A 24,263-nucleotide genomic window follows, 5' to 3' on the forward strand; every position below is an offset into this window, starting at 1 on the left:
AGAGTGTGGGGCTCGGGTGAGTATCAGAGTGCTTAAGAAGAACACAGCCAAGTGCATAGTGGAATCAGAAGAGGGGAGATAGGAGAAATTAGTTGCTCAGTCAGGAAAGGCCCCTTGGCAAGGGTGTGATTTGAAGGTTCATTCATTCATTCATTCATTCAATCGTATTTATTGAGCGCTTACTGTGTGCAGAGCACTGTACTAAGCTCTTGGAAAGTACAATTTGGCAACAAGGTGGGTAGAGTGATGAGCTGTTGGATATGAAAAGAGAGGGACTCCCAAACCCAAGGGAGGATGTGGGAAAGGGTTCATCCAGAGACAAGATCGAGATACTGAGAGTAGGTTGGTGTTAGAGGAGTGGAGTGTGCAGATTGAGTTGAAATAGGAGATCAGCGAGGTGAGATGGAAGGGAAAGAGCTGATGGAGTGCCACAAAGCTGATGGTAAGGAGTTTCTGTTTCATGTTTTGAGGTGGATGGGCAACGGTTGAAGGTTTTTGAAGAGTGAGAGACATGGACTGAATGTTTTTTTCAGGAAAATAATCTGGATATCATAGTGAAGCATGGACTGGAGATGGAGAAACAGGAGGAAAGGAGATCAGGGAGGAGACTGATGCAGTAGTAAAGACTGAAAATGATGTGTTGGATCAGTACAGTAGTAGTTTGGATAGAGAAGAGAAGTGGCTTCTGGAGGTAGTGCGAAGTTCGAACCAACGGACTTTGGGACAGATTGAATGTGCAAGTTGAATAATAATAATATTGGTATTTGTTAAGCGCTTACTATGTGCAGAGCACTGTTCTAAGCGCTGGGGTGGATACAGGGTAATCAGGTTGTCCCAGGTGAGGCTCACAGTTAATCCCCAGTTTACAGATGAGGTAACTGAGGCCCAGAGAAGTTAAGTGACTTGTCCAGAGTCACACAGCTGACAAGTGGCCAAGCAGGGATTCGAACCCATGACCCCTGACTCCCAAGCCCATGCTCTTTCCACTGAGCCATGCTGCGAGAGAGATGAGTTGAGGATATGCCAAGATTACGAGCTTTGAGGCGGGGAGGATAGCCGTGTGGTCTATGGTGATATGAAAGACAGGGGAAGGACCAAGGTTTGGGTGGGAAGATGAGGGGTTCAGTTTTGGACGCGTTAAATTTAATGTGTCAGTGGGACATCCAAGTTGAGATGTCTTGAAGGCAGGAGGAACTGTAAGATTGTAGAGAAGAAAAGAAGTCAGGACTGGAGAGTTAGATTTGGGCATCTCCCTAATAGAGATGGTTATTGAAGCTCTGGGAGCGAATGAGTTTCCCAAAGGAGTAGGTGTAGATGGAGAATAGATGGGGAACCAGAACTACGCCTTGAGGTGCCCTCCCATCCCCACCCCCTGACGGTTAGGGGTGGAAGGCAGAGGAGGAGGTGGTGAAAGGGAGGAGTGATCAAAGAGATAGAAGGTGAACAATGCTGTAGGCAGGGAATGTCACTGTTTATTGTTGTCTTGTATTTTCCCAAGCGCTTAGTACAGTGCTCTGCACCCAGTAAATGCTCCATAAATACAATTGAATGAATGAATGAGAGTGCAATATAATAATAATAATAATGTTGGTATTTGTTAAGCGCTTACTATGTGCGGAGCACTGTTCTAAGAGCTGGGGTAGATACAGGGTAATCAGGTTGTCCCACGTGAGGCTCACAGTTAATTCCCATTTTACAGATGAAGTAACTGAGGCACAGAGAAGTGAAGTGACTCGCCCACAGTCACACAGCTGACAAGTGGCAGAGCCGGGAATCAAACCCATGGCCTCTGACTCCGAAGCCCAGGCCCTTTCCACTGAGCCACGCTGCAATATCGGTGAAACCAAGACTAGATAACAATAATAATAATATGATACTGATGGTATTTGTTTAGCACTTACTATGTGCCAGGCACTGTTCTAAGCGCTGGGGTAGATACAGGTAAATCAGGTTGCCCCACGTGGGGCTCTCACGTTTAATCTCCATTTTACAGATGAGGAAACTGAGGCACAGAGAGGTTAAGTGACTTGCCCAAGGACACACAGCAGGCAAGTGTCAGAGGAGGGATTAGAACCCACATCAACTGACTCCCAAGCCTGTGCTCTTGCCATTAAGCCATGCTGCTTCTCTTAAGAGAAGGGGACAGTCCACAGTTTCAAAAGCAGCTTAGAGGTCGAGGAGGATTAGGATGGAGTAGAAGCCAATGGATTTGGCAAGAAGGAGATCATCGGTGACCTTAGAATGCAAGTGAGATCGCAGGAGAGGAAGGAGACAGAAAGAGGCATCGAGTGTAGACAACTAGCTCAAAGAGTTTGGAGAGGAGTTGTAGGAGGAAGATAGGATGATAACTGAAGAGAGCTGTGGGGTTTAGTGGGGGGGTTTTTAGGATGGGGAGACACGGACATGTTTTAAAGTAGTGCGGAAGGAGCCATTGGAAGGTCTATGGATGAACATGGTCAGGGAGGGAAGAAAGGAGGGAGTAACTGTTTTGATAAGGAGAGAAGGGATGGGGGCAGAGACACAGGTAGAGGATGGCCTTAAAGGTGGATAATGTGATGGTCCATCAAATGTGAAAGGGGTGGGAGTTCCATGCCGGAACGAGAACAGGATCGAGAAGTTGGAGGTGAAATAGATGAGATTGAGGTACGATGAGTAAATCGGCATTAGGGGAGCAAAGCGCATGGGCTGGATTGTAGTGGGAGATCGGTGAGGTAATATAGGAGAGGTAGAACGGACCAAATGCCTCAAAGTCAATGGGGAGAAGTCTCCGTTTGAAATGGAGGTGGGTGAGAAACCGCTGTAGGTTTTTGAGGAATGGCAAGACACGGCTTGAATGCTGTTTCACAGAAATGATCCGGACGGCAGAGGGAAATATAGACTGGAGTGAGGAGAGGCAGGACACAGAGAGGTCAGCGAGGAGGCTGATGCAGTAGTCTAGTCAGAATAAAATACGTGATCGATTCAACATAGAGACAGTTTGAATGGAGAGGAAAGGGTGGGTTTTTCAGATGTTGTGAAAGTAGAACTGGCAGGATTTGGTGATGGACTAAATATGCAGCATGGCTAGTGGATAGAGCACAAGCCTGGAAGTCAGAAGGACCAGGCTTCTAATCCCAGCTCCACCACTTGCCTGCTGTGTGAGCTTCCTCAAATCACTTAACTTTGCTGTGCCTTAGTTACTTCATCTGTAAAAGGGAGATTGAGACTGGGAGCCCTATTTGGGACATGATATCCTTTTATCTACCCTGGTGCTTACAATGGTGCTTGTCACATAGTAAGGTGATTAACAAATACCATTTAAAAAATGAGAGATAAGTTGAGAATAATGACAAGGATGCAGATCTGTGAGGCAGAGGATGGTAGCATTGTCTGCCGTGATGAGAAGCAGCATGGCTTAGTGTCGAGAGCAAAGACTTGGGAGTCAGAGGAAGTGGGTTCTAATCCCGGCTCCGCCACTTGCTGCTGTGTGACCTTGGACAAGCCACTTAACTTCTCTGAGCCCCAGTTACCTCGTCTGTAAAGTGGGGATTAAGACTGTGAGCCCCAAGTGGGACAACCTGATTACCTTATATCTACCCTAGTGCTTAGAACAGTGCTTGGCACATAATAAGCATTTAACAAATACCGTGATTATTATTACTATTATTAGTATTATTATTATGGAAAGTCAGGGGGAGGACAGCGGGAAAACGAGGAGTTCTCTTTTCGAACATGCTAACTTTGAGGTTTTGGGGGACATCCAAGTAAAGATGTCCTGAAGGCAGTAGGAAATGTGTGACGGCAGAGGAGGACAATCAGAGCCGGAGAGTTAAATTTGGGAATCATCCGTCGTGAGATCGTAGTTGAAGCCATAGAAGCAAATGAGTTCTACGGAGCAGGTGCAAATGGAGAATAGAAAAGGACATAGAACTTAATTTAACTCCAGAAACTTTTGTTCCATATGGTAAAGAATGGAACTGATCACTCACTCTTTTAAGCTCATCCTAAACTGTATTCTGCTTCTTCTTTGTAGGAGAAGCTACAGCAAAGAAGCCACTAAAAGAGGAAAAAGGTAAAGGTAACATTTTAGAAAGCAGACATTTAAGGCAAGAGTGTCTTTATGTGTATGCTTGTGCACTGGAAGACATGGGAGTATTTACCCCTCATTAATGTATGAAAATGCAGTGCGAAATAGATTTGACATCAGGTTTTCTAGAGTTGATCCAATGACCATCCTATTAAGAAATGGATTAATTCATTAATTACATGGACTAACCTATTTAAAATGGAAAATCTCCATGTCAGATGCTGGGGACATGTGTACTATTAATTTTGAGGTGAAATAGCACCCCTGTACTTTCTGGTACCAGTATGAAGATATTATTGAAAGAAATACCTAGAACTTTTCCTTTATGGGAGAAGGTGATCATGTTTGATTCTAGTCTTCATAATATCTTGAAAATCCTTGTCATGGTGCTGTCCCTGATATGAATGAACCCAGATGTAGATCCACCATTAGAAGAATTCTGAAGCAGGACTGCTAATGACCACAGCTGATGACACACCAGGGGTTCAAAAACTCACAAAAACCACCCCACATTTTGGTTTTTTTGGGTTTTTTTTTTTTAATGAGGACTACACAGAGGGAGTGTCTGTATCCAAAACGTTCATTTGCTTAATCAATCACATTATTTCACTTTCCTCTTATAGCTGAGGATTTCTTTTATTGTGCAGAGAAGATAAATCATGTTGAAATTTGCATTTTTTAGAGGTTTTGAGTACAATAGCTGTTGGGGACTGAGCCTGGAACTGGGAAAGAAGGGTGAATATTTGAATTCAAGCTTAATTAGCATAGCTTTTGTTATTTCCTCTCTCTCACACCAGTAACAACAAGGAAAGAAAGCCTGCCATATCAAAGTATGACAAGAGGTAATCAATCTTGAGCTTTCCATAGCCTCCATACAGTCTGTGGCCACCTGAGCCACTTTAATGGCTTATTGGATTTCTTCAGTAGTTACCCCTGATATTTTCAAGCCACATTAAAATGGAAGAAAACTTAATCCATCATCACAGAGAACTGAATAAGAATCTTAATTGGAGTTACATCGATCAGTGGTATCTATTGAGCACGTACTGTGTGCAGAACACTGTACTAAGTGCTTGGGAAAGTACGATAGGCAGCTCTTATGATGCCACTTTTGAGATGTGGAATCAATATCAGAGCCAGGTTTAGCAAGCTCTGAAGAAGTTGGAATTGGGGTGAATGGAAACTAGTAAAAAAATGAATAAATCAGAGCATGAAAATGATCTAGCACACTGGGGGAAAATGTGTCAAACCCACCTCCGTGATGCCAAAGAAAACAGGAACTCTAGAACCTGAGTTCTAATTCCACCTATGCCACTGATCCGGAGTGTGACCTTGGATAAGTCACTTAACCTACCTGTCCTTCGATTTCCTCATCTGTACAATAGGAATTATAAACCCTACTCCTTAGGAAGATTGGAAGGATACAATGAGATCACTGATATGAAATCATTTCGGGAAGAGCTAATGATATCATCAAGTTAAGATTTTATTATAATATTGCTAGTTTCAAAAGTAGAATAGTGGTGACTCCATTTTAGATTATTTTGTGATTCAGCCAAGAAAGTGACACTAATTCCTCAACCTGAGTCCTTAGGTCAATGTTAACATGGAATGCAAAGGCAGGCTAGGGAATGTTTTTGGCTCATGTGGGTCCAATGCTTCATTCTGGGATTCTCATTACCGCAAGATGCAAGTTGGGGACATAAGAATTGGTCAGAGGGCCAAATACATGGAGTTTAGGAACATTTCCAAGAACGGAATGTTTCATTCTGGGATTCACATTACCACAAGAGGCAAGTCGGGGACATAAGAATTTAATCAGATTGGTGAGAGGCCCAAAGACAATGAATTCAAGAAAAATTCCAAGGACTGAACCAAAATGCAAGTTGGGCTTGAAAAAAACAGATGGTGACAAATGCATCCCAACCATAATTTGTCCTCAAGGAGAGAGGAAAGAAGAGGTAAAGGAAGATGGGCTTACATTATGGGGAAAGATAATCAAAACACCTTGTATTTGTATAGTGGTTTTAATTCTTTCAAATCATTTTCAAATTAATTATTCCATTCTGTACTCAAAAAATCCCCAAGAAGAAGGGAATAGCAATATAACAATTATAGTATTTGTTAAGTGCTTACTATGTGCCAGGCACTGTACTGTGCACTGGAGTAGAAACAAGGTAATCAGCTTGGACACAGTTCTTGTCCCGCATAGCGTTCGCAGTTCTAATCCCCATTTTACAGATGAGGTTCCTGAGACACAGAGAAGTTAAATGACTTGCCCAAGGCCACACAGGAGACAGGTGGCAGAGCTGGGATTAGAACCCAGCCCATGCTCTATCCACTAGACAACCCTATATCTCAATAATGATTTTATTGTTAGATGCTAAATTGAGACATCTCATAGCCTAGTGAAAAAAAAACACAAGTCTATGAGTCTAAGGACCAGGGTTCTAAACTCAGGTCTGCCAATTGCTTGCTGTGTGACCTTGGGCAAATCACTTAAATTCTCTGTGTCTCAGTTTTGTCAACTGTAAAATGGCAATTTAACACCTGTTCTCCCTTCTACCTAAATTGTGAATCTGCTTAACTTGTATCTACTCTAGTGCTTAGAATAGAAGCTTGGCACAGCAGTTTGTAATTACCAGATACGACAACAGTAATAATAATAGCTAATATTATTATAATGACCAGCCTGAGGTTGCAGAGCAACACACTAGAACAAATAGTATTAGAACCTAGGGTCCCTGACTCCCAACTCCTAAAACATAAGACTAGGCTCTAAATTTCTGTCAGATATTTAGTTGCCCTCAGAAACAGTGAGGTAAATAAAGTCCGGAAATATATTGTCTACAAAGACACGGATGCCTATTGGTTGGGAAAAGTACACACCGGACATGAATAGAAACTTTTTTTTTAAAATCCTTTTATTCAATGAGTTAAGTCTAAAAGTCACACATTAGAATTAGTGGAGCTTTTTCTTCCGTTCAATATTAGTAGACAAGTAAAATGAACCTAATCTTTCTTGAAAGCTGTGATCACCTCCAGCAGAAAATAACCTGAGAAATAATAGCTTCATAGTGAGATGAGAGCGCTTCGAGGTAAACGTTTAATTCTAGCATATTTAAAAGCAAGCCACCCCACAGGTGGTTTCTGAAACAGGTAACATTCAGACGGTCGAAGAGCAAAATTGATTCCGTAGGTGTTCATTTTGAACAAGGCCAAAAGAGGGCAGGGATTTTAGGAGACTGGGACTGGGAAGAGGCAAGCTTCAAAGAATCAGCAGGACAGAAAAAAACATCATTTGGAGAAGCCGCGAGGCCTAGTTGAAAGAGCTTGATATTCATCTCACCACAGCACTTACCTACATATCTTTATTTTAACATCTACCTGCCCCTCTAGTCTGTAAGCGCCTTTTGGGCAGGGAACATGTCAACCAACTCCATTGTACTGTACTCTCCCAAGCACCTAGTACGATGCTCTGCACACAGTAAGTGCTCAACAAATATCACTAATTGATTGTTTTGGGGGCCAGAGGATGGAGAAGCAGCGTGGCTCAGTGGAAAGAGCACGGGCTTTGGAGTCAGGGCTCATGAGCTCGAATCCCAGCTCTGCCGCTTGTCGGCTGTGTGACTGTGGGCGAGTCACTTCACTTCTCTGTGCCTCAGTTCCCTCATCTGTAAAATGGGGATTAAGACTGTGAGCCCCACGTGGGACAACCTGATTCCCCTATGTCTACCCCAGCGCTTAGAACAGTGCTCGGCACATAGTAAGCGCTTAACAAATACCAACATTATTATTATTATCTAGGTTCCAATTCTGGGTCTGCCCCTTGTCAGCTGTGACACCTTAAGCAAGTCACTTAAGTCTCTGTGGCTCAGTTTCCTCATCTGTTAAATGGTTTGAGCCCTGGGTAGAATAGGGTGTGTTTTCGACCCGGTTATAGTTGTCTATATAAATTATATATATTTATTCTATCCCAGTGCTTGATTCATAGTAAAGGCTTAACAAATTATCATTCAGCCCTGAATGAAAACTTTCAGGTCTTCTGAGTTCTTATTCCCTCAACCATCCCTTTGGAGTTGGAACCTATAATTGATTCCCACTACGACTAATTTGGCCTGTTTAATATTCTTCCTGAGAAATGAGACTTAGAGTCAGGGTTTGAGTGGCCTGCCTTCCTGCTGGTTAACTGTTGCCCAACTCTACATATAGCTGAATTTGAAAATGGAACTCACCCGTGGTTTAGTGGCATCTTCGGGGGAAGCAGCATGACCTAGTGGAGAGAGGACGGGCCTGGGAATCAGCAGCATCTGGGTTCTAGTCCTGACTCTGCCTTTTGTCTGCTGTGTGACTTTGGATAAGTCACTTCACTTCTCTGTGCCTCAGTTATTTAATCTGTAAAACGGAGATTAAGGCCGTAAATTTCATGTAGGACAGAGACTGTGTCCAAGCTAACTTGAATCTACCCCAGCGCTTAGAACGGTGGCTGGAACAGAGTAAGCACTAAATAAGCACCATAAAAAAAATTCACCCTAATTTCTCCAGGCTAATTGTCACCCAACCACCCTTTGTAAGACTATTTTTAGAAAGAGATTGGTTGAGTTGGTAACATTCATTCATTCATTCAATAGTATTTATTGAGCGCTTACTATGTGCAGAGCACTGTACTAAGCACTTGGGATGAACAAGTCGGCAACAGATAGAGACGGTCCCTGCCGTTTGACGGGCTTACGGTCTGATCGGGGGAGACGGACAGACGAGAATGATGGCAATGAACAGAGTCGAGGGGAAGAACATCTCGTAAAAACCGATGGCAACTAATAGAATCAAGGCGATGTACAATTCATTAACAAAATAAATAGGGTAATGGAAATATATACAGTTGAGCGGACGAGTACAGTGCTGTGGGGATGGGAAGGGAGAGGTGGAGGAGCAGAGGGAAAAGGGGAAAAAGAGGTATCCTTTCTGGGCTTTTACAAAGAGGCTACTCGTTTCAAAAATATATTATGATGTAGTCCAGTCTCAAAGGATTTTATGAGCATACATGTAGATTGCAATATAACATTACTATTCCTGCGGTTGGATGCAATTTCAGCAAGGTAGGGAAGAAAACTCAATTTTACAAAGATTCTAGGGTAACCATTTCATTGAAAGATATGTATTTAAACTGAATTTAATATGTTTTAGCAACCCCAGTGACCGATATTACTCTAGCAAAAGAATTGTTTCTTTACATAAAAGAGGTTTCTTAGCTACTGTCACTGGAAGATATTCCAAGTTCACCTTCATGGTCACTCGAGAACCATGACCATTTAAATGCATGAAGCTCTTGAAAGTAGCACATGGAAAAGATGAGAAATCAGTCTGAATGTTACAGTATTTTTAAATGTGCTCTTTCGAGTTTTCTTAGAAATTTTTATTTCCTTTAGAGAAAACATCCAAAGCTCCAAAAATATCCAGTAATATGTGCTTTTATGTTGTTTCATGTGAGGAAGGGAAGGAGAATGGAAGTTCTTTTGATCATCCTGGTGATCCATCCCTTGAATCCATAAAATGTTTGCTGTCATGTAGACAGAAATTTTTAGTACAGTGTTCGGCACATAGTAAATATCCAGTAAATATGATTGATTAATTAAGTTTCAATGATGGAGCCTGAATGGACGGCTGAAGGACCTTTCCCCCTTCCCAAGATTCCCTGCTTGGCCAATGACCGGTAATAATCGTTTTGGGGGGCGTAACTTACTATGCTCCAAGCATGGTACTAAGCATGAGGTAGATAAAACACGATCAGGTTGGTCACAGTCCGTGTCCAACAGGGAACCAGTGTGGCCAAGTTGAAAGAACATGGGCCTGGGAATCACAAGACCCGGTCACGGATTCGAATCCCGGCTCTGCCACTTGTCAGCTGTGTGACTGTGGGCAAGTCACTTAACTTCTCTGTGCCTCAGTTACCTCATCTGTAAAATGGGGATTAACTGTGAGCCTCACGTGGGACAACCTGATTACCCTGTATCTACCCCAGCGCTTAGAACAATGCTCTGCACAGAGTAAGCGCTTAACAAATACCAACATTATTATTCTAAGCCTGGCTCTGCCACTTATCTACTGTGTGACCCTGAACAAGTCACTTAACTTTCCTCAGCCTCAGTTACCTCATCTGTAAAATGGGGATTAAGACTGTGATTTGTATCTGGCAGACTCTGTATCTGTCCCAGAGCTTAGTGAAGTGCCTGGTGTATAAAAAGTGCTTAACCAAAACCATTTTAAAGAATTGGGCCCACAGTCTAAGTAGGAGGTAGAACAGGTATCGAATCTCCATTTTGCAGATGAGGGAACTAAGGCACAGAGAAGTTGGATTACTGGCCCAGAGTCACAAAGCAGACAAGGGGCAGAGCTGGGATTAGAACCCAGGTCTTCTGGCTCCCAGGCTCAGGTTCTTTCCCCTGGGCCTACCCTGCCACTGCCTGCTTTTTGTCACTCCTCATCTTCCCATCCAAACCTTATCTTCCTCCTGACTTTCCTGTCACTGTAAACAGTACCATCACCCTTCCTGTCTCACAAGCCCTCTCATTCAACCCACTAATTCAATCTGTCACTAAATCCTGTCGCTTCAACCTTCACAATGTGGTGAAAATCCACTCTTTCCTCTCTGTTCAAACTGGCACCACCTTAGTCCAAGCTCATACCCTTTCCTCCTACACCTCTGCTTCAGCCTCCTTGCTGACCTCTCTACCTTCAGTCTCTTCCCACTCCAGTCCATATATCCCTCTACTCCCCAGTTCATTTTTCTACAACGTTCAGTCCATTTTTCCCCAGTCAAGAACCTCCAGTGGTTGCCCATTCACCTCCACATCGAACAGAACCTCCTTACTAGTGGCCTTAAAATACTCACGTACCTTGCATTCATTCATTCAATAGTATTTATTGAGCGCTTACTAGGTGCAGAGCACTGTACTAAGCGCTTGGAATGTACAAATCGGTAACAGATAGAGACAGTCCCTGCCCTCTGACGGGTTTACAGTCCAATCGGGGGAGATAATGTTGGTATTTGTTAAGCGCTTACTATGTGCAGAGCACTGTTCTAAGCTGGGGGAGATACAGCGTAATCAGGTTGTCCCACATGAGGCTCACAGTCTTCATCCCCATTTGACAGATCAGGTAACAGAGGCACAGAGAAGTTACTTGCCTACAGTCACACAGCTGACGGGTGGCAGAGCCAGGAATCGAACCCATGACCTCTGACTCCCAAGCCTGGGCTCTTTCCACTGAGCCATGCTACTTCTCCCTCCTTACCTTAAGGAACTTTATCTTGCTGCTCTCCTACTACAACCCAGCCTGCACACTTTGCTCCTCTAATGCCAACCTTTTCACTATATACCTCAGTCTCGTCAATCTCACCACGAACCTCTCGCCCAGAATCTGCCTCTGGCCTGAAACACGCTCCCCCTTCATATCTCACAGGTGATTCATCTCCCTGCCTTCAAAGTCTATTTAAAGGCACAACTCCTCCATGAAGCCTTCCCTGACTAAGCCCTCATTTTCTTTTCTGCCAATCCCTTCTGCGTCACCGTTTCACTTGGATTTGCTCCCTTTTTTCACCCCTCTCTCAATCCCACAGCACTTATGTTCATATTAAGACTGAGATCCCCTCGTGGGACAGGGACTGTGTCAAACATGATTATCTTGTACCTATGCCAGTGCTTAGAACAGTGCCTGACACACAGTATGCGCTTGAATTGTACATTCCAAGCAGAATTGTACATTCCAAGTGCTTAGTTCAGTACTGTGTACATAGTAAGCACTCAATAAATACTACTGAATGAATGAAATACCATAAAAAATTCATAGTTCATTTATTTTTTTAATGCCCGTCTCTCCCTTAGACTGTAAACATGGTGTGGGCAGGGAGTGTGTCTGTTATATTGTTATATATTTTATTCTCCCAAGAGCTTAGTACAGTGCTCTGCACCCAGTAAGTGTGGATTCATCATGAAATAACACTTGGCTGATGAGTTTTCTCACATCTTTTCTTTTTATATGTTCCCCACATTAGTAGGTGGCCATTCCAGGCTGCTAATTATAGTTGGCATCCAGTAGAGTGCTCTGCACACGGTAGGAACTCAGTACAGTGCTCAACAGACCCCCAATACAATGCTCTGCAGAGTAGGCAGTTAGGACAGTGGTCCACACACTTTAGGCCCTGAGCACAGAGAACACCCAAGGACAACGTAATGCACGCTCTTTATTCTGATATTAATGTCGGGCCAAACAATTGCTGGAAAGGAGCCGGGATGGTTGAAAGGACACAACATGAGAGGTGGGGCAGCCTAGTCAAATGAGTGATCTTGGGCAAGTCACTTATATTCTCTGTTCATTATTTCTCATCTGTAAAAATGTAGTTGTGATACCCTTTCTCCCTCCCCATTAGACGAGAAGGCCCAGATGGCATCATCTCATTTGTACCCTCTGGGCATTTGAAATTCACCCCGCCCTCAACAATTATGAACATACCTATGAATTATTTATGTATGTTAATGTCTGTCTCCTCTTCGTGAGGGAAATCTCCTTGTGGGCAGGGAGCCGATCTCTCAGCTCTTTTGTTTTGTAATCAATCAGTCACTCACTCAGTAGTGTTTGATTTAAACAGGACTGCATCTGCTCTGTTTATGTTTCATCTACCCCAGTGCTTAGTAGAGTGCTTGGCACATAGTAACTGCTTGACAAATATCATCATCATACTTTTTTTGTTGTTATTAAGCAGTCCAGCTGGAACTGGCTTAGAATACTCCTATGCTAATATATGAGAATATCTGGGGCTTTTCTATTGGCCAGTTTTGTCACCCACATTGTCCTGCTGTCTGTCCCGGGGGATTAAGAGCAGTCCTCAGAGTCCACATAGGCAGATAGCAGGATGAGTGGAACTCTCCCAAATCTCCCAGTTTTTCCAGGGAGCAGTTGTAAATCAAGTCATCTCCCAAGCCAATTCATTCATTCAATAGTATTTATTGAGCGCTTACTATGTGCAGAGCACTGTACTAAGCACTTGGAATGTACAAATAGACAACAGATAGAAACAGTCCCTGCCCTTTGACGGGCTTACGGTCTAATCGGGGGAGACGGACCAATCAGAACACACACAGGAATAAGCAGTGTGTCAGCTGAAAAATGCCAACTGTGCCACCCCGATTCATAGAAATAACATCCAAAACAACACATCGCCTACCTATCGTGCTTCATTTGAAAATGTGACTCTAGGAGGTTGCCCCTTTAAGAAGCATTTCTTTTTGTCAAACAACTGTCAGTTTTGCCCCTTGAAGACACAGCCACCTAATTAACAGCCAACCTAATTAGTAGTGACACAACTGCATTTACTTTAATTTCAGAGCTAAATGGATCCATTTTCCATCTTAATAATGTATGCTGGTTGTTCTCATTCCCATACCAACCTCTAATAGGCTGATTAACATGCGGTTGTAGCTGTAGTTCGTGGATCCCGCTTTGTCCAACCGTATTGAAGGAATGTGAATGAGGAATGATTTATGCCTATCATGCTCGGAATTCATTTTTCTTAAATGGGGTCATAGGCCTTCTCAGAAAACTGAAACCGAGGGGGTTATAAATTCAGGTCAAATCCATTGTTGTCGATACTTGAATGCGTATTTGATACAACTGGATTTTACCTCGCTACTGCAACTCAGATTAATTACATACTTGGAGTCCATATAGAAACAACAAAAAGCGAGCCAAATGCTATTCCTATGACAGAGCCAGTTTCTAAAAAGAAAACATTCAGGCAATTTATGATTCTGCTCTCGCAGTATTCCATGTGCACGACTGAAAGCCAGATATTTCAGTTCTGTCTTGTCCGCTGCTCTGAAGTTAAATTGAGGCCTTTTCAAGACTGTGCTCCTATGTCTTCATAATTGGTAGATCAGGATAGAGCCTCTGCATTCACCCCGGCAATAAGTTAGACGGTGTTGGTTTTTAGACTGTGAACACACTGAGCTCAAGTCTCTCGTGGCCTAAATTATCTCACTGATCTGCTTTTAGATCTGTACCCTCTGGGCATTTGAAATTCACCCCGCCCTCAACAATTATGAACATACCTATGAATTATTTATGTATATTAATGTCTGTCTCCTCTTCGTGAGTGAAAGCTCCTTGTGGGCAGGGAGCCGATGTCTCGGCTCTTTTGTTTTGTAATCAATCAATCAGTCACTCAGTAGTGTTTAATGAGCATTTACTATGTGCAGAACATTGTATTAAGCACTTCGGAGAGTATGAAACAACAGAATTAGCAGACATGTTTCCTGCCCAAAACAGGCTTACAGTCCAGGGGTTGAGTTTACAATCTATTGTGCTCTCACAGGTGCTTAGTGCAGCTCTCTTCACACAGTAAGCCTTCAGTAAACCCCGTTGATTGATATTACATCAGTCTCTTCGGGAGGAGCAGTAATTCTTTCAGGGCATTAAAAGGGCTTTTAACGCAATGCCGTCATGAAAGTGGAAGATAGCCAACAGTAGACTAAATTCTCCCTATTACTAAAATATTATACTCTGGCCCAACCTCTCATGATCTATTTTGGTTGTCTTACAAATCTTTCTCTTGATGCAGAGATCTTCCCACTGCCTTAAAAATTCTCAGACTGAAGGTAGGCCTACATTTCCAATTTGGTGAGCTCGTTACGTATGGGTAGGGTTCGTTTCTGCTAATTCTGCTGTATCGTACTCTCCCAATTGCTTAGCACAATGCTCTGCAACATAGTAAGCCCGCCATAAATACCACCGATTGGTCGATTGATTGATCTCTGAAGAACTGTGTTGTTCCGACCTCTTCTTTTGACAATTGATTTTTAAAGGAGTAGCGCTACCGCTCGACCCCTTGGTGGACGTAGAGGTCGTGGGAGGTTAATATTATGATTATATAATCTATACTGAACATCTGCTAAGTAACAACAGTGAAAAGGTAATATTATAGAAAATATGGCATTAAGTACTATTCATCTCCCACTGTGCAAGTTTTCATATAAAAATCAATGGATAGAACGCTATACTATTAATGTAATCCAAATTCTGGGGAAAGAACAGTGTGGCCTAGTGGAAAGGGATCAGGCCTGGAACTCAGAAGCCCTAGATTTTAATGCTGGATCCTCCACTGTCTGCTGTGTGACCATGGAAGTCACTTCACTTCTCTGTGCCCCGGTTACCTCATCTGTCAAATGGGGATGAAGACTATGAACCCCATGTGGGACGGGGACTGTGTCCAAACTGATTAGCTTCTATCTACCCCAGCGCTTAGTACAGTGCCTGGAACTTAGTAAGTGCCCAACAAATACCATTACAAAAAAAGAATGGGAGCAGGGGAGAAAAGTAGCATACTTTCAGTGTAAATCGAGAGACACCTGAGTTCTGTCGAACGCCGTTATCCCAGGATAATCTGTGCTTAATCAGGGTGTCTCAGAATGGCCATCACTGCGGAATATGGCTCTTGGGGTAGCCATTATGGGGTCTCGATCATTCATTGTTAGCATTAGGTAGGTGTGTCCAGGGCCATGAAAGTGGAGATTCCTCCTCGAGAGTGATGGGAGCGTTGTTCAGAAGTGATCCCATTATGTGTGTTAAACACCCTTATCTGAGGTGTGCACTGCATTCAGATTTCTGTCCCGACCAGTGCTGGCATTTCTCTACCATTTCCCCATTGTCCCTGGAAAGTAGTTCAATGGCCTGGTCACATTTAAAAGGCTCATGAGGTATTGCCTCACTACTCTGAGTGGGGAGAGCAATTGAGCTTTCAATATTCGGAGGTTTTATCCACGTGTCCCTCGGGACTGTGAGCTCATTATGGGCAGGGAAGGTGTCTGCTAATTTTGTTATATTGGACTCTCTCAAGCACTTAGCACGGTGATCTGCATTTAGTAAGTGCTCAATAAATACCATCGATTGATTGATTGATGTCCCAGATGGTACTTGAGCAAGGGCATTAGATGATACTTTCAAACTAATAATAATAATAATTGTGGTATTTAAAAAATGATAATAATAGCTATTATTATTATGGTATTTGTTAAGCTCCTACTGTGAGCCAGGCACTGCACAAGCACTGGGGTGGATGCAAACAAATCGAGTTGGACGCAGTCCCTGTCTTCGCACAGGGCTCACAGTCTTCATCCCCATTTTTTAGATGAGGTAACTGAAGCAGAGAGAAGTAAAGTGGCTTGCCTTACTATGTGCTAAGCAATGGGGTAGATATAAAATAATCAGGGCCCAACATGGGGGTCACCTTCTAAGTAGGAAGGAACACAGGTATTGAATCCCCATTCCGCAGATGAGGGAACCGAGGCTCAGAGAAGTTAAGTGACTTGCCCAGGGTCACACAGACAAGTGGCAGAACTACGGTCATGGCGTCGAGTTCTCATGGATCTGGGACCCAGAAATGACAGGGAAATTCCTGGATTCAGCAATTGAGAAAGTGATTTAACGTCGATGCGATCCGTTCCGCTATCAAAATATTTTAGTGCATATTGATCTGGAAATGCAATCCACTTTGGAGTCAGCATTTCAGGTACTATATAACACAGAAAGACTTGGGGCATAGAATTTTCCCCTCCCCATTCTCAGTGGGGAAGCTGATATAATAATAATGGCATTTGTTAAGCACTTACTATGTGCAAAGCACTGTTCTAAGTGCTGGGGAGGATCAAGCTGATCAGGTTGTCCCACGTGGGGCTCACAGTCTTAATCCCCATTTTACAGATGGGGTAACTGAGGCCCAGAGAAGTGAAGTAACTCGCCCAAAGTCATACAGCTGACAACTGGCTGAGCCGGGATTTGAACGCATGACCTCTGACTCTCAAGCCTGGGCTCTTTCCACTGAGCCGCTCTGCTTCTCACAGAAGTGAAGTGACTTACCCAAGGCCACACAACAGGCCAGTGGCAGAGCTGGTATTAGAACCCATGACTCCCAGGCCCGTGCTCCATCCGCTACACTGCGCTGCTTCTCACTTCTCTGGGCCTCAGTCTCCTCATCGGTCAAATGGGGATTCAGTATCTCTTCTCTCTCCTCTATTTAGACTCTGAGCCGCGGGTGGGACAGGGACCGTGTGTCTCATCCCATTGGCAGGTCTCTACCCCGGCACTGAACACGGTGCTTGGCACACAGGCAGCGCTTAACAAATATCTGCATCATCATTGGCCGTTAATGAGATCAGGCGGTGCCACGGGCCGGTTGTCCACCACCCTCTCCCTCTCTGCCACTGCTCGTGGGACCGAGCGGTCTGCTGTTCTCCTCCGCCCGCCCCGCTGGGCCAGCGGAGACTCACACTGGTGACCCCGCTGGGCATCCCGGAGGCTGGAAGTGACAGAAGCGGCCCGGGGAACCCGGCTTGACCCGCTCTCACTTTCATTCATTCATTCATTCATTCATTCTTTCAATAGTATTTATTGAGCGCTTACTATGTGCAGAGCACTGTACTAAGCGCTTGGGATGAACAAGTCAGCAACAGATAGAGACAGTCCCTGCCGTTTGACGGGCTTACGGTCTAATCGGGGGAGATGGACAGACGAGAACAATGGCAATAAATAGATAATAAATAAATAAATAAATAAATAAATAAATAAATAAATAAATAAATAAATAAATAAATAAATAAATAAATAAATAAATGAATAAATAAATAAATGGCACTTCCGCCACGCCTCCATCTCACCCTAGACTGTAAACAATCTTATACTGCATTGATTATATTGCGATTCTGTTCACCCCCAAGAGCTTAGTACGATGTGAGCCGTCACTGGGCAGGGATTGTCTCTATCTCTTGCCGAACTGTACATTCCAAGTGCTTAGTACAGTGCTCTGCACATAGTAAGCGCTCAATAAATACAACCGAATCAATGTTCTGCACACAGTAAGCGATAAGTACGACAGACTGAACCACTCTAGAGTGATCCCTTAAGGGCCGTCCTGCTCCAAATTTTCCTTCTCCTCTACAAAACTCCAAAGGTCTACCCCAGTGGGACTCCTCTCTGGCCTCTCTCGTCATCCCGTTCTCTCCCTGGCCTCGGCCCTGACTACTTGGCGCTGCGAAGTCTCCCGGGCCAAGTTGTCCACGCTCAGAGAACGGAGCGAAGTCTTCCCCGACAGCCGAGCGTCTCGCCCGCTAGCTCCACGAATCTTCACTGTCTTTCAACTGTCATGTACAATCACCTGCTGTAGCCTGCTGGTTCACCTGACCCAGTATTTGCCATCTGAACGACTGCTCCCTTGGTTCAAACGCTTGTCCTCTTTGCCTTCTCACTGATTCCCCCGGCCCCAGCTTCTCCCCGCTCCAATCCGTACTGCACACTGCTGCAGGGAGAAGCAGCATGGCGTAGTGGATAGAGCACTAGTCTGGAAGTGAGGTCATGGGTTCTAATCCCGACTCCGCCACCTGTCTGCTCTGTGACCTTGGGCAAATCACTTTACTTCTCTGTGCCTCAGTTATCTCATCTGCGAAAGGGGGGCTGACTACTTGTTTGGCTGTCCGTCTCCCGCTTTTAGACTGTGAGGCCATGGTCGGGCGGGGATTGTCTCGATCTGTTCCCGTATTGTACCTTCCAAGCGCTTAGTGCAGTGCTCTGCACACAGTAAGTGCTCAATAAATACGATTGAATGAATGAATGAGACTGTGAGATCCACTTGGGACAGGAGCTGTGAGCAACTTGATTTGCTGGAATCTAACCCAGCGCTTTATTACAGTACCTGGAATATACTGAGTGCTTAATATAGTAAGGAGAAGCAGCGTGGCTCAGTGGAAAGAACTCGGGTTTGGGAGTGAGAGGTCACAAGTTCGAATCCCAGCTCTGCCACTTGTCAGCCGACTGAGGGCAAGTCACTTCGCTTGCCTGGGCCTCAGTTCCCTCATCTGTAAAATGGGGATGAAGACTGTGAGCCTCACATGGGACAACCCGATTCCCCTGTGTCTCCCCCAGCGCTTAGAACAGTGCTCTGCACATAGCAAGCGCTTAACAAATACCAACATTATTATTAATAAATACCATTATCATTACAATTACCATTATCTTCTTGAGGCACGGCTCAGCGCACGTCTCTCCTCTCCTCCAAACCCTCCACTGGCTTCTCATTTCTCTCTACAATATCACGATCAGCTTCAAGCCTCGTCACCAACTGTCTCCAGTCACATAGCAAAAAATCAGTGGTATTTATTGAGCCCTTACTGTGTTTAGAACACGGGACAAAGTCCCTGAGAGCAAAGTGCAGCAGAGTTATTAGGCAGGATCCCTGCCCACAAGGAGCGTAAAGTCTAGAGGATTAGTTTTCTGTTCCTCCCCGGCCTGCTCTCTTTATTCCTCTTGAGGTAATCTTCTAGCTGTGTCATGATAGCGTCTAGCTATTACCCCATTCACACTGTTCCCCTGGATTATTCATTCATTCAATAGTATTTATTGAGCGCTTACTATGTGCAGAGCACTGTATTAAGCACTTGGAATGTACAAATCGGTAACCGATAGAGACAGTCCCTGCCCTTTGACAGGCGCACAGTCTAATAGTTATTTAGTATTGTTTTAATGAGATGTTCTTCCCCTTGACTCGATTTATTGCCACTGTTCTTGTCCGTCCGTCTCCCCCGATTAGACCGTGAGCCCGTCAAAGGGCAGGGACTGTCTCTATCGGTTACCGATTTGTACATTCCAAGCCCTTAGTACGGTGATCTGCGCATAGTAAGCGCTCAATAAATAATAATAATGATAATAATGTGGGTATCTGTTAAGCGCTTACTATGTGCCGGGCACTGTTCTAAGCGCTGGGGTAGACATAGGGGAATCAGGTTGTCCCACGTGGGGCTCACAGTCTTAATCCCCATTTTACAGATGAGGGAGCTGAGGCACAGAGAAGTGAAGTGACTCGCCCACAGTCACACAGCCGACAAGTGGCAGAGCTGGGATTCGAACTCATGAGCCCTGACTCCAAAGCCCGTGCTCTTTCCACTGAGCCACGCTGCTTTGGAAATACTACTGAATGAATAATCGGTGGAGACAGACAGGGATTAGAAGTCCCTCCCCAATAAATCAGCATGGCTTAGTAGAAAGAGCCCGGGCTTGGGAGTCAGAGGTCATGGGTTCTAATCCTGATACCGCCACTTGTCAGCTGTGTGACTTTGGGCAAATCACTTCACTTCCCTATGCCTCAGTTCCCTCATCTGTAAAATGGGGATTGAGACTCTGAGCCCCACACGGAACCACCTGATTACCTTGTTTCTCCCCCAGTGCTTAGAATGGTGCTTGGCACATAGTAAGCACTTAACAAATACCACCATTATTATTATTATCATCATAAATCCAACAGGTTACCCCTCTCCCCATGGGCAAAGCCTGCCTAAAATCCCATCTCTTTCAACAGGTCTTCCCCAATTAATTCCCACCAACCTGAATCATATCAGCTCAATGGCCCCTTCTAGCCATATAAATTTATTGAGGCTATCCCTTAGCACTTGTGGATATGTGTATATGCAATTGTGCAGTCACATATTTATTTACAAGGATAACGACTGTGAGAGAAGCAGCGTGGCTCAGTGGAAAGAGCACGGGCTTTGGAGTCAGAGGTCATGGGTTCGAATCCCGGCTCGGCCACTTGTCAGCTGGGTGACTTTGGGCGAGTCACTTAACTTCTCGGTGCCTCAGTTAATAATGTTGGTATTTGTATTTGTTAAGCGCTTACTATGTGCCGAGCACTGTTCTAAGCGCTGGGGTAGACACAGGGGAATCGGGTTGTCCCACGTGGGGCTCACAGTCTTCATCCCCATTTTACAGATGAGGGAACTGAGGCCCAGAGAAGTGAAGTGACTTGCCCACAGTCACACAGCTGACGAGTGTGGGGATTAAGACTGCGAACCCCACGTGGGACAACTTGATTTCCCTGTGTCTACCCCAGAGCTTAGAACAGTGCTCGGCACATAGTAAGAGCTTAACAAATAAAAATACCAACGTTATTGTTAAGCACTTACTATATGTCAAACTCTGTTTTAAGTTCTGGGTCAGATACAAATTTATCAGGTTGGACACGGTTCCTGTCCCACGTGGTGTTTGTAATCTAACAAGGGAGGAGAATAAGCATCAAATCCCCACTGGACAGATGAGGAAACTGAGGCACAGAGAAGTTAAGTAACTCGCCCAAGGTCACTCAGTCAGCATTCGACAGAGTTGGGATTAGAACCCAGGTCCTCTGATTCACAGGCCCAAGCTTTTTCCATTAGACCATGAGGCTTCTCATTCTGGTTTATTCTGATTATTCCATTGTGAATAGATTTATGTTTGTCTCCCCAGCTCGGGTGTGAGTTCATTTTAGGCAGGGAATGCGTCGTGCTTTTGGTGACTTTCCCACGTGCTCTGTACAGTGCATACACCCAATCAATAAAACGAGAAATCGGAGATGAGCAGGAAATGAAAGAGCCTTCAATCCTTTAAGCAATTTCCATTGTCGATGGAAGTGAAGACTCTTCTGACTTGTCCTAAATCCTTTACAGAGGAAGTAGCTTAGCCTAATGGAAAGAGCGCATACCTGAGAGTCAGGTAACTTGGGTTCTAATGGAGCGTGGCTCAGTGGAAAGAGCACGGGCTTTGGAGTCCGAGGTCATGAGTTCGAATCCCAGCTCTGCCACTTGTCATTCATTCATTCAATAGTATTTATTGAGCGCTTACTATGTGCAGAGCACTGTACTAAGCGCTTGGGATGAACAAGTCGGCAACAGATAGAGACGGTCCCTGCCGTCTGACGGGCTTACGGTCTAATCGGGGGAGACGGACAGACGAGAACGATGGCGATAAATAGAGTCGAGGGGAAGAACATCTCGTAAAAACCGATGGCGACTAAACAGAATCGAGGCGATGTACAATTCATTAACAAAATAAATAGGGTAACGAAAATATATACAGTTGAGCGGACGAGTACAGTGCCGTGGGGATGGGAAGGGAGAGGTGGAGGAGCAGAGGGAAAAGGGGAAAAAGAGGGTTAAGCTGCGGAGAGGTAAAGGGGGGATGACAGAGGGAGTAGAGGGAGAAGAGGAGCTCAGTCTCACCTCTTGGAGGAGGTGAGTTTTAAGTAGGGTTTTGAAGAGGGAAAGAGAATCAGTTTGGCAGAGGTGAGGAGGGAGGGCGTTCCGGGACCGCGGGAGGACGTGACCCGGGGGTCGACGGCGGGACGGGCGAGACCGAGGGACGGCGAGGAGGTGGGCGGCGGAGGAGCGGAGCGTGCGGGGTGGGCGGTAGAAAGAGAGAAGGGAGGAGAGGTAGGAAGGGGCGAGGTGACGGAGAGCCTCGAAGCCTAGAGTGAGGAGTTTTTGTTTGGAGCGGAGGTCGATAGGCAACCACTGGAGTTGTTTAAGAAGGGGAGTGACATGCCCGGATCGTTTCTGCGGGAAGATGAGCCGGGCGGCGGAGTGAAGAATAGACCGGAGCGGGGCGAGAGAGGAGGAAGGGAGGTCAGAGAGAAGGCCGCCACGGTAGTCTAGCCGGGATATAACGAGAGCCCGTAACAGTAAGGTAGCCGTCTGGGTGGAGAGGAAAGGGCGGATCTTGGCGATATCGTAGAGGTGAAACCGGCAGGTCTCGGTAACGGATAGGATGCGTGGGGTGAACGAGAGAGACGAGTCAAGGATGACACCGAGATTGCGGGCCTGAGAGACGGGAACAGCTGTGTGACTGTGGGCAAGTCACTTCACTTCTCTGTGCCTCAGTTACCTCATCTGTAAAATGGGGATTAAGACTGTGAGCCCCACGTGGGACATCCTGATTCCCCTGTGTCTACCCCAGCGCTTAGAACAGTGCTCGGCACATAGTAAGCGCTTAACAAATACCAACATTATTATCCTTCCCTGCAGTATCCTCAGAGGAGATCTCCTCCCTCCTCGCAAGTGCCACCCCCTCCACCTGCGCCTCGGACCCCATTCCCTCTCACCTTCTTAAAACCGTCGCCCCTGCCCTCCTCCCTTCCTTAACTTCTATTTTTAACCACTCAATCTCCAAGGGCTCCTTCCCCTCTGCCTTCAAACATGAGAAAAGGGCAGGGACTGTCTCTATCTGTTACCGATTTGTACATTCCAAGCGCTTAGTACAGTGCTCTGCACATAGTAAGCGCTCAATAAATACTATTGAATGAATGAGAAGTGATTTGCCCAAGGTCACAGAGCAGACAAGTGGCAGAGTAGGGATTAGAACCTATGACCTTCTCAGTACAGTGCTTGACTCAGTACAATGCTTGGCATAAAGTAAGCACTTAATCGTACCACAATTATTATTACGGTTACTACTACTATTTTTACTATTACCGTGACTATCACTTCTTGGGACAGGGACTGTGTCCAACCCGATCGGCTTGAATCCACCCCAGCGCTTAGTACAGTGCCTGGCACATAGTTAAGCGCTTAACAAACACCGTTATTACTATTACTCCTATTATTATCACGGTAGTTGCTCTGCTATGTTCACGCTCGCATCCCTTTTGAACTACCAGAAAGGATGGGGAAGTTTTCATTTTGAAAATAGCTTAGAACATGAAGATTTATAAAGCAGCAGGGTGACCCTCTGGATAAAGGGAGGGATAAATTGAGTTCCATTTAAATGCAGTATAAATCAGGGCGATTTGACCCAAGAGATGAACATAAAGTGCTTGTACTGGTCCATTAATACCAATGCTACTAATGCCTCGGATTGATATTGTGCTTTCATCTCTCCAAAGTTCTTTCGCCATTATTTAACTTCACAACTTCTCTGTGAAGTTCGGAAAGGCGGGTATTATCATCCTTATTTTCGAAAAAAGGGAGGTGATAGAGAGGCTAAGTGACGTGCCCAAAGTCACACAGCAGGCCAGGATTAACACCCATATCTCCTGGATCTATACACTCAACCACAGAACTGCAGCAGTATTTTTCCCCCTTCTGAAAAGAAAAGAGAATTAAACTCCTTGGGAGAATAATGAATAAGTAATAAATAATTAAGGTACTTCTTAAGTGCTTAATATGTGCAAAGCGCTTTTCTAAATGTTAGGGCAGATACAAGTGAATCGGGTTGGACACAGTCCCTGTCCCACATAGGGCTCACAGTCTAAATAGGAGGGAGTAGGATTTACAGGTGGGGTAACTGAGGCACAGAGAAGATAAGTGACTTGTCCAAGGTCACTCAGCAAACATGTGGCAGAGCCAGCATT

The 24,263-nt window shown here is 44.8% G+C and overlaps 1 protein-coding gene across 1 annotated transcript in view; it reads left to right on the forward strand.

Annotated features, from left to right (window-relative positions):
- The window catches only part of LOC103170379 (triadin-like), a 192,661-nt gene that overhangs the window by 151,023 nt on the left and 17,375 nt on the right, over positions 1 to 24,263 (forward strand). The window contains exons 16-17 of the mRNA XM_039911187.1: positions 4,013 to 4,051; positions 4,864 to 4,908. Coding sequence (XP_039767121.1) covers positions 4,013 to 4,051; positions 4,864 to 4,908 — 84 coding nt within the window. The remainder of the gene's footprint in view (positions 1 to 4,012; positions 4,052 to 4,863; positions 4,909 to 24,263) is intronic.

Source organism: Ornithorhynchus anatinus, chromosome 2 (genome assembly GCF_004115215.2).
Source record: "Ornithorhynchus anatinus isolate Pmale09 chromosome 2, mOrnAna1.pri.v4, whole genome shotgun sequence".
Classification (NCBI taxonomy): Eukaryota; Metazoa; Chordata; class Mammalia; order Monotremata; family Ornithorhynchidae; genus Ornithorhynchus; species Ornithorhynchus anatinus.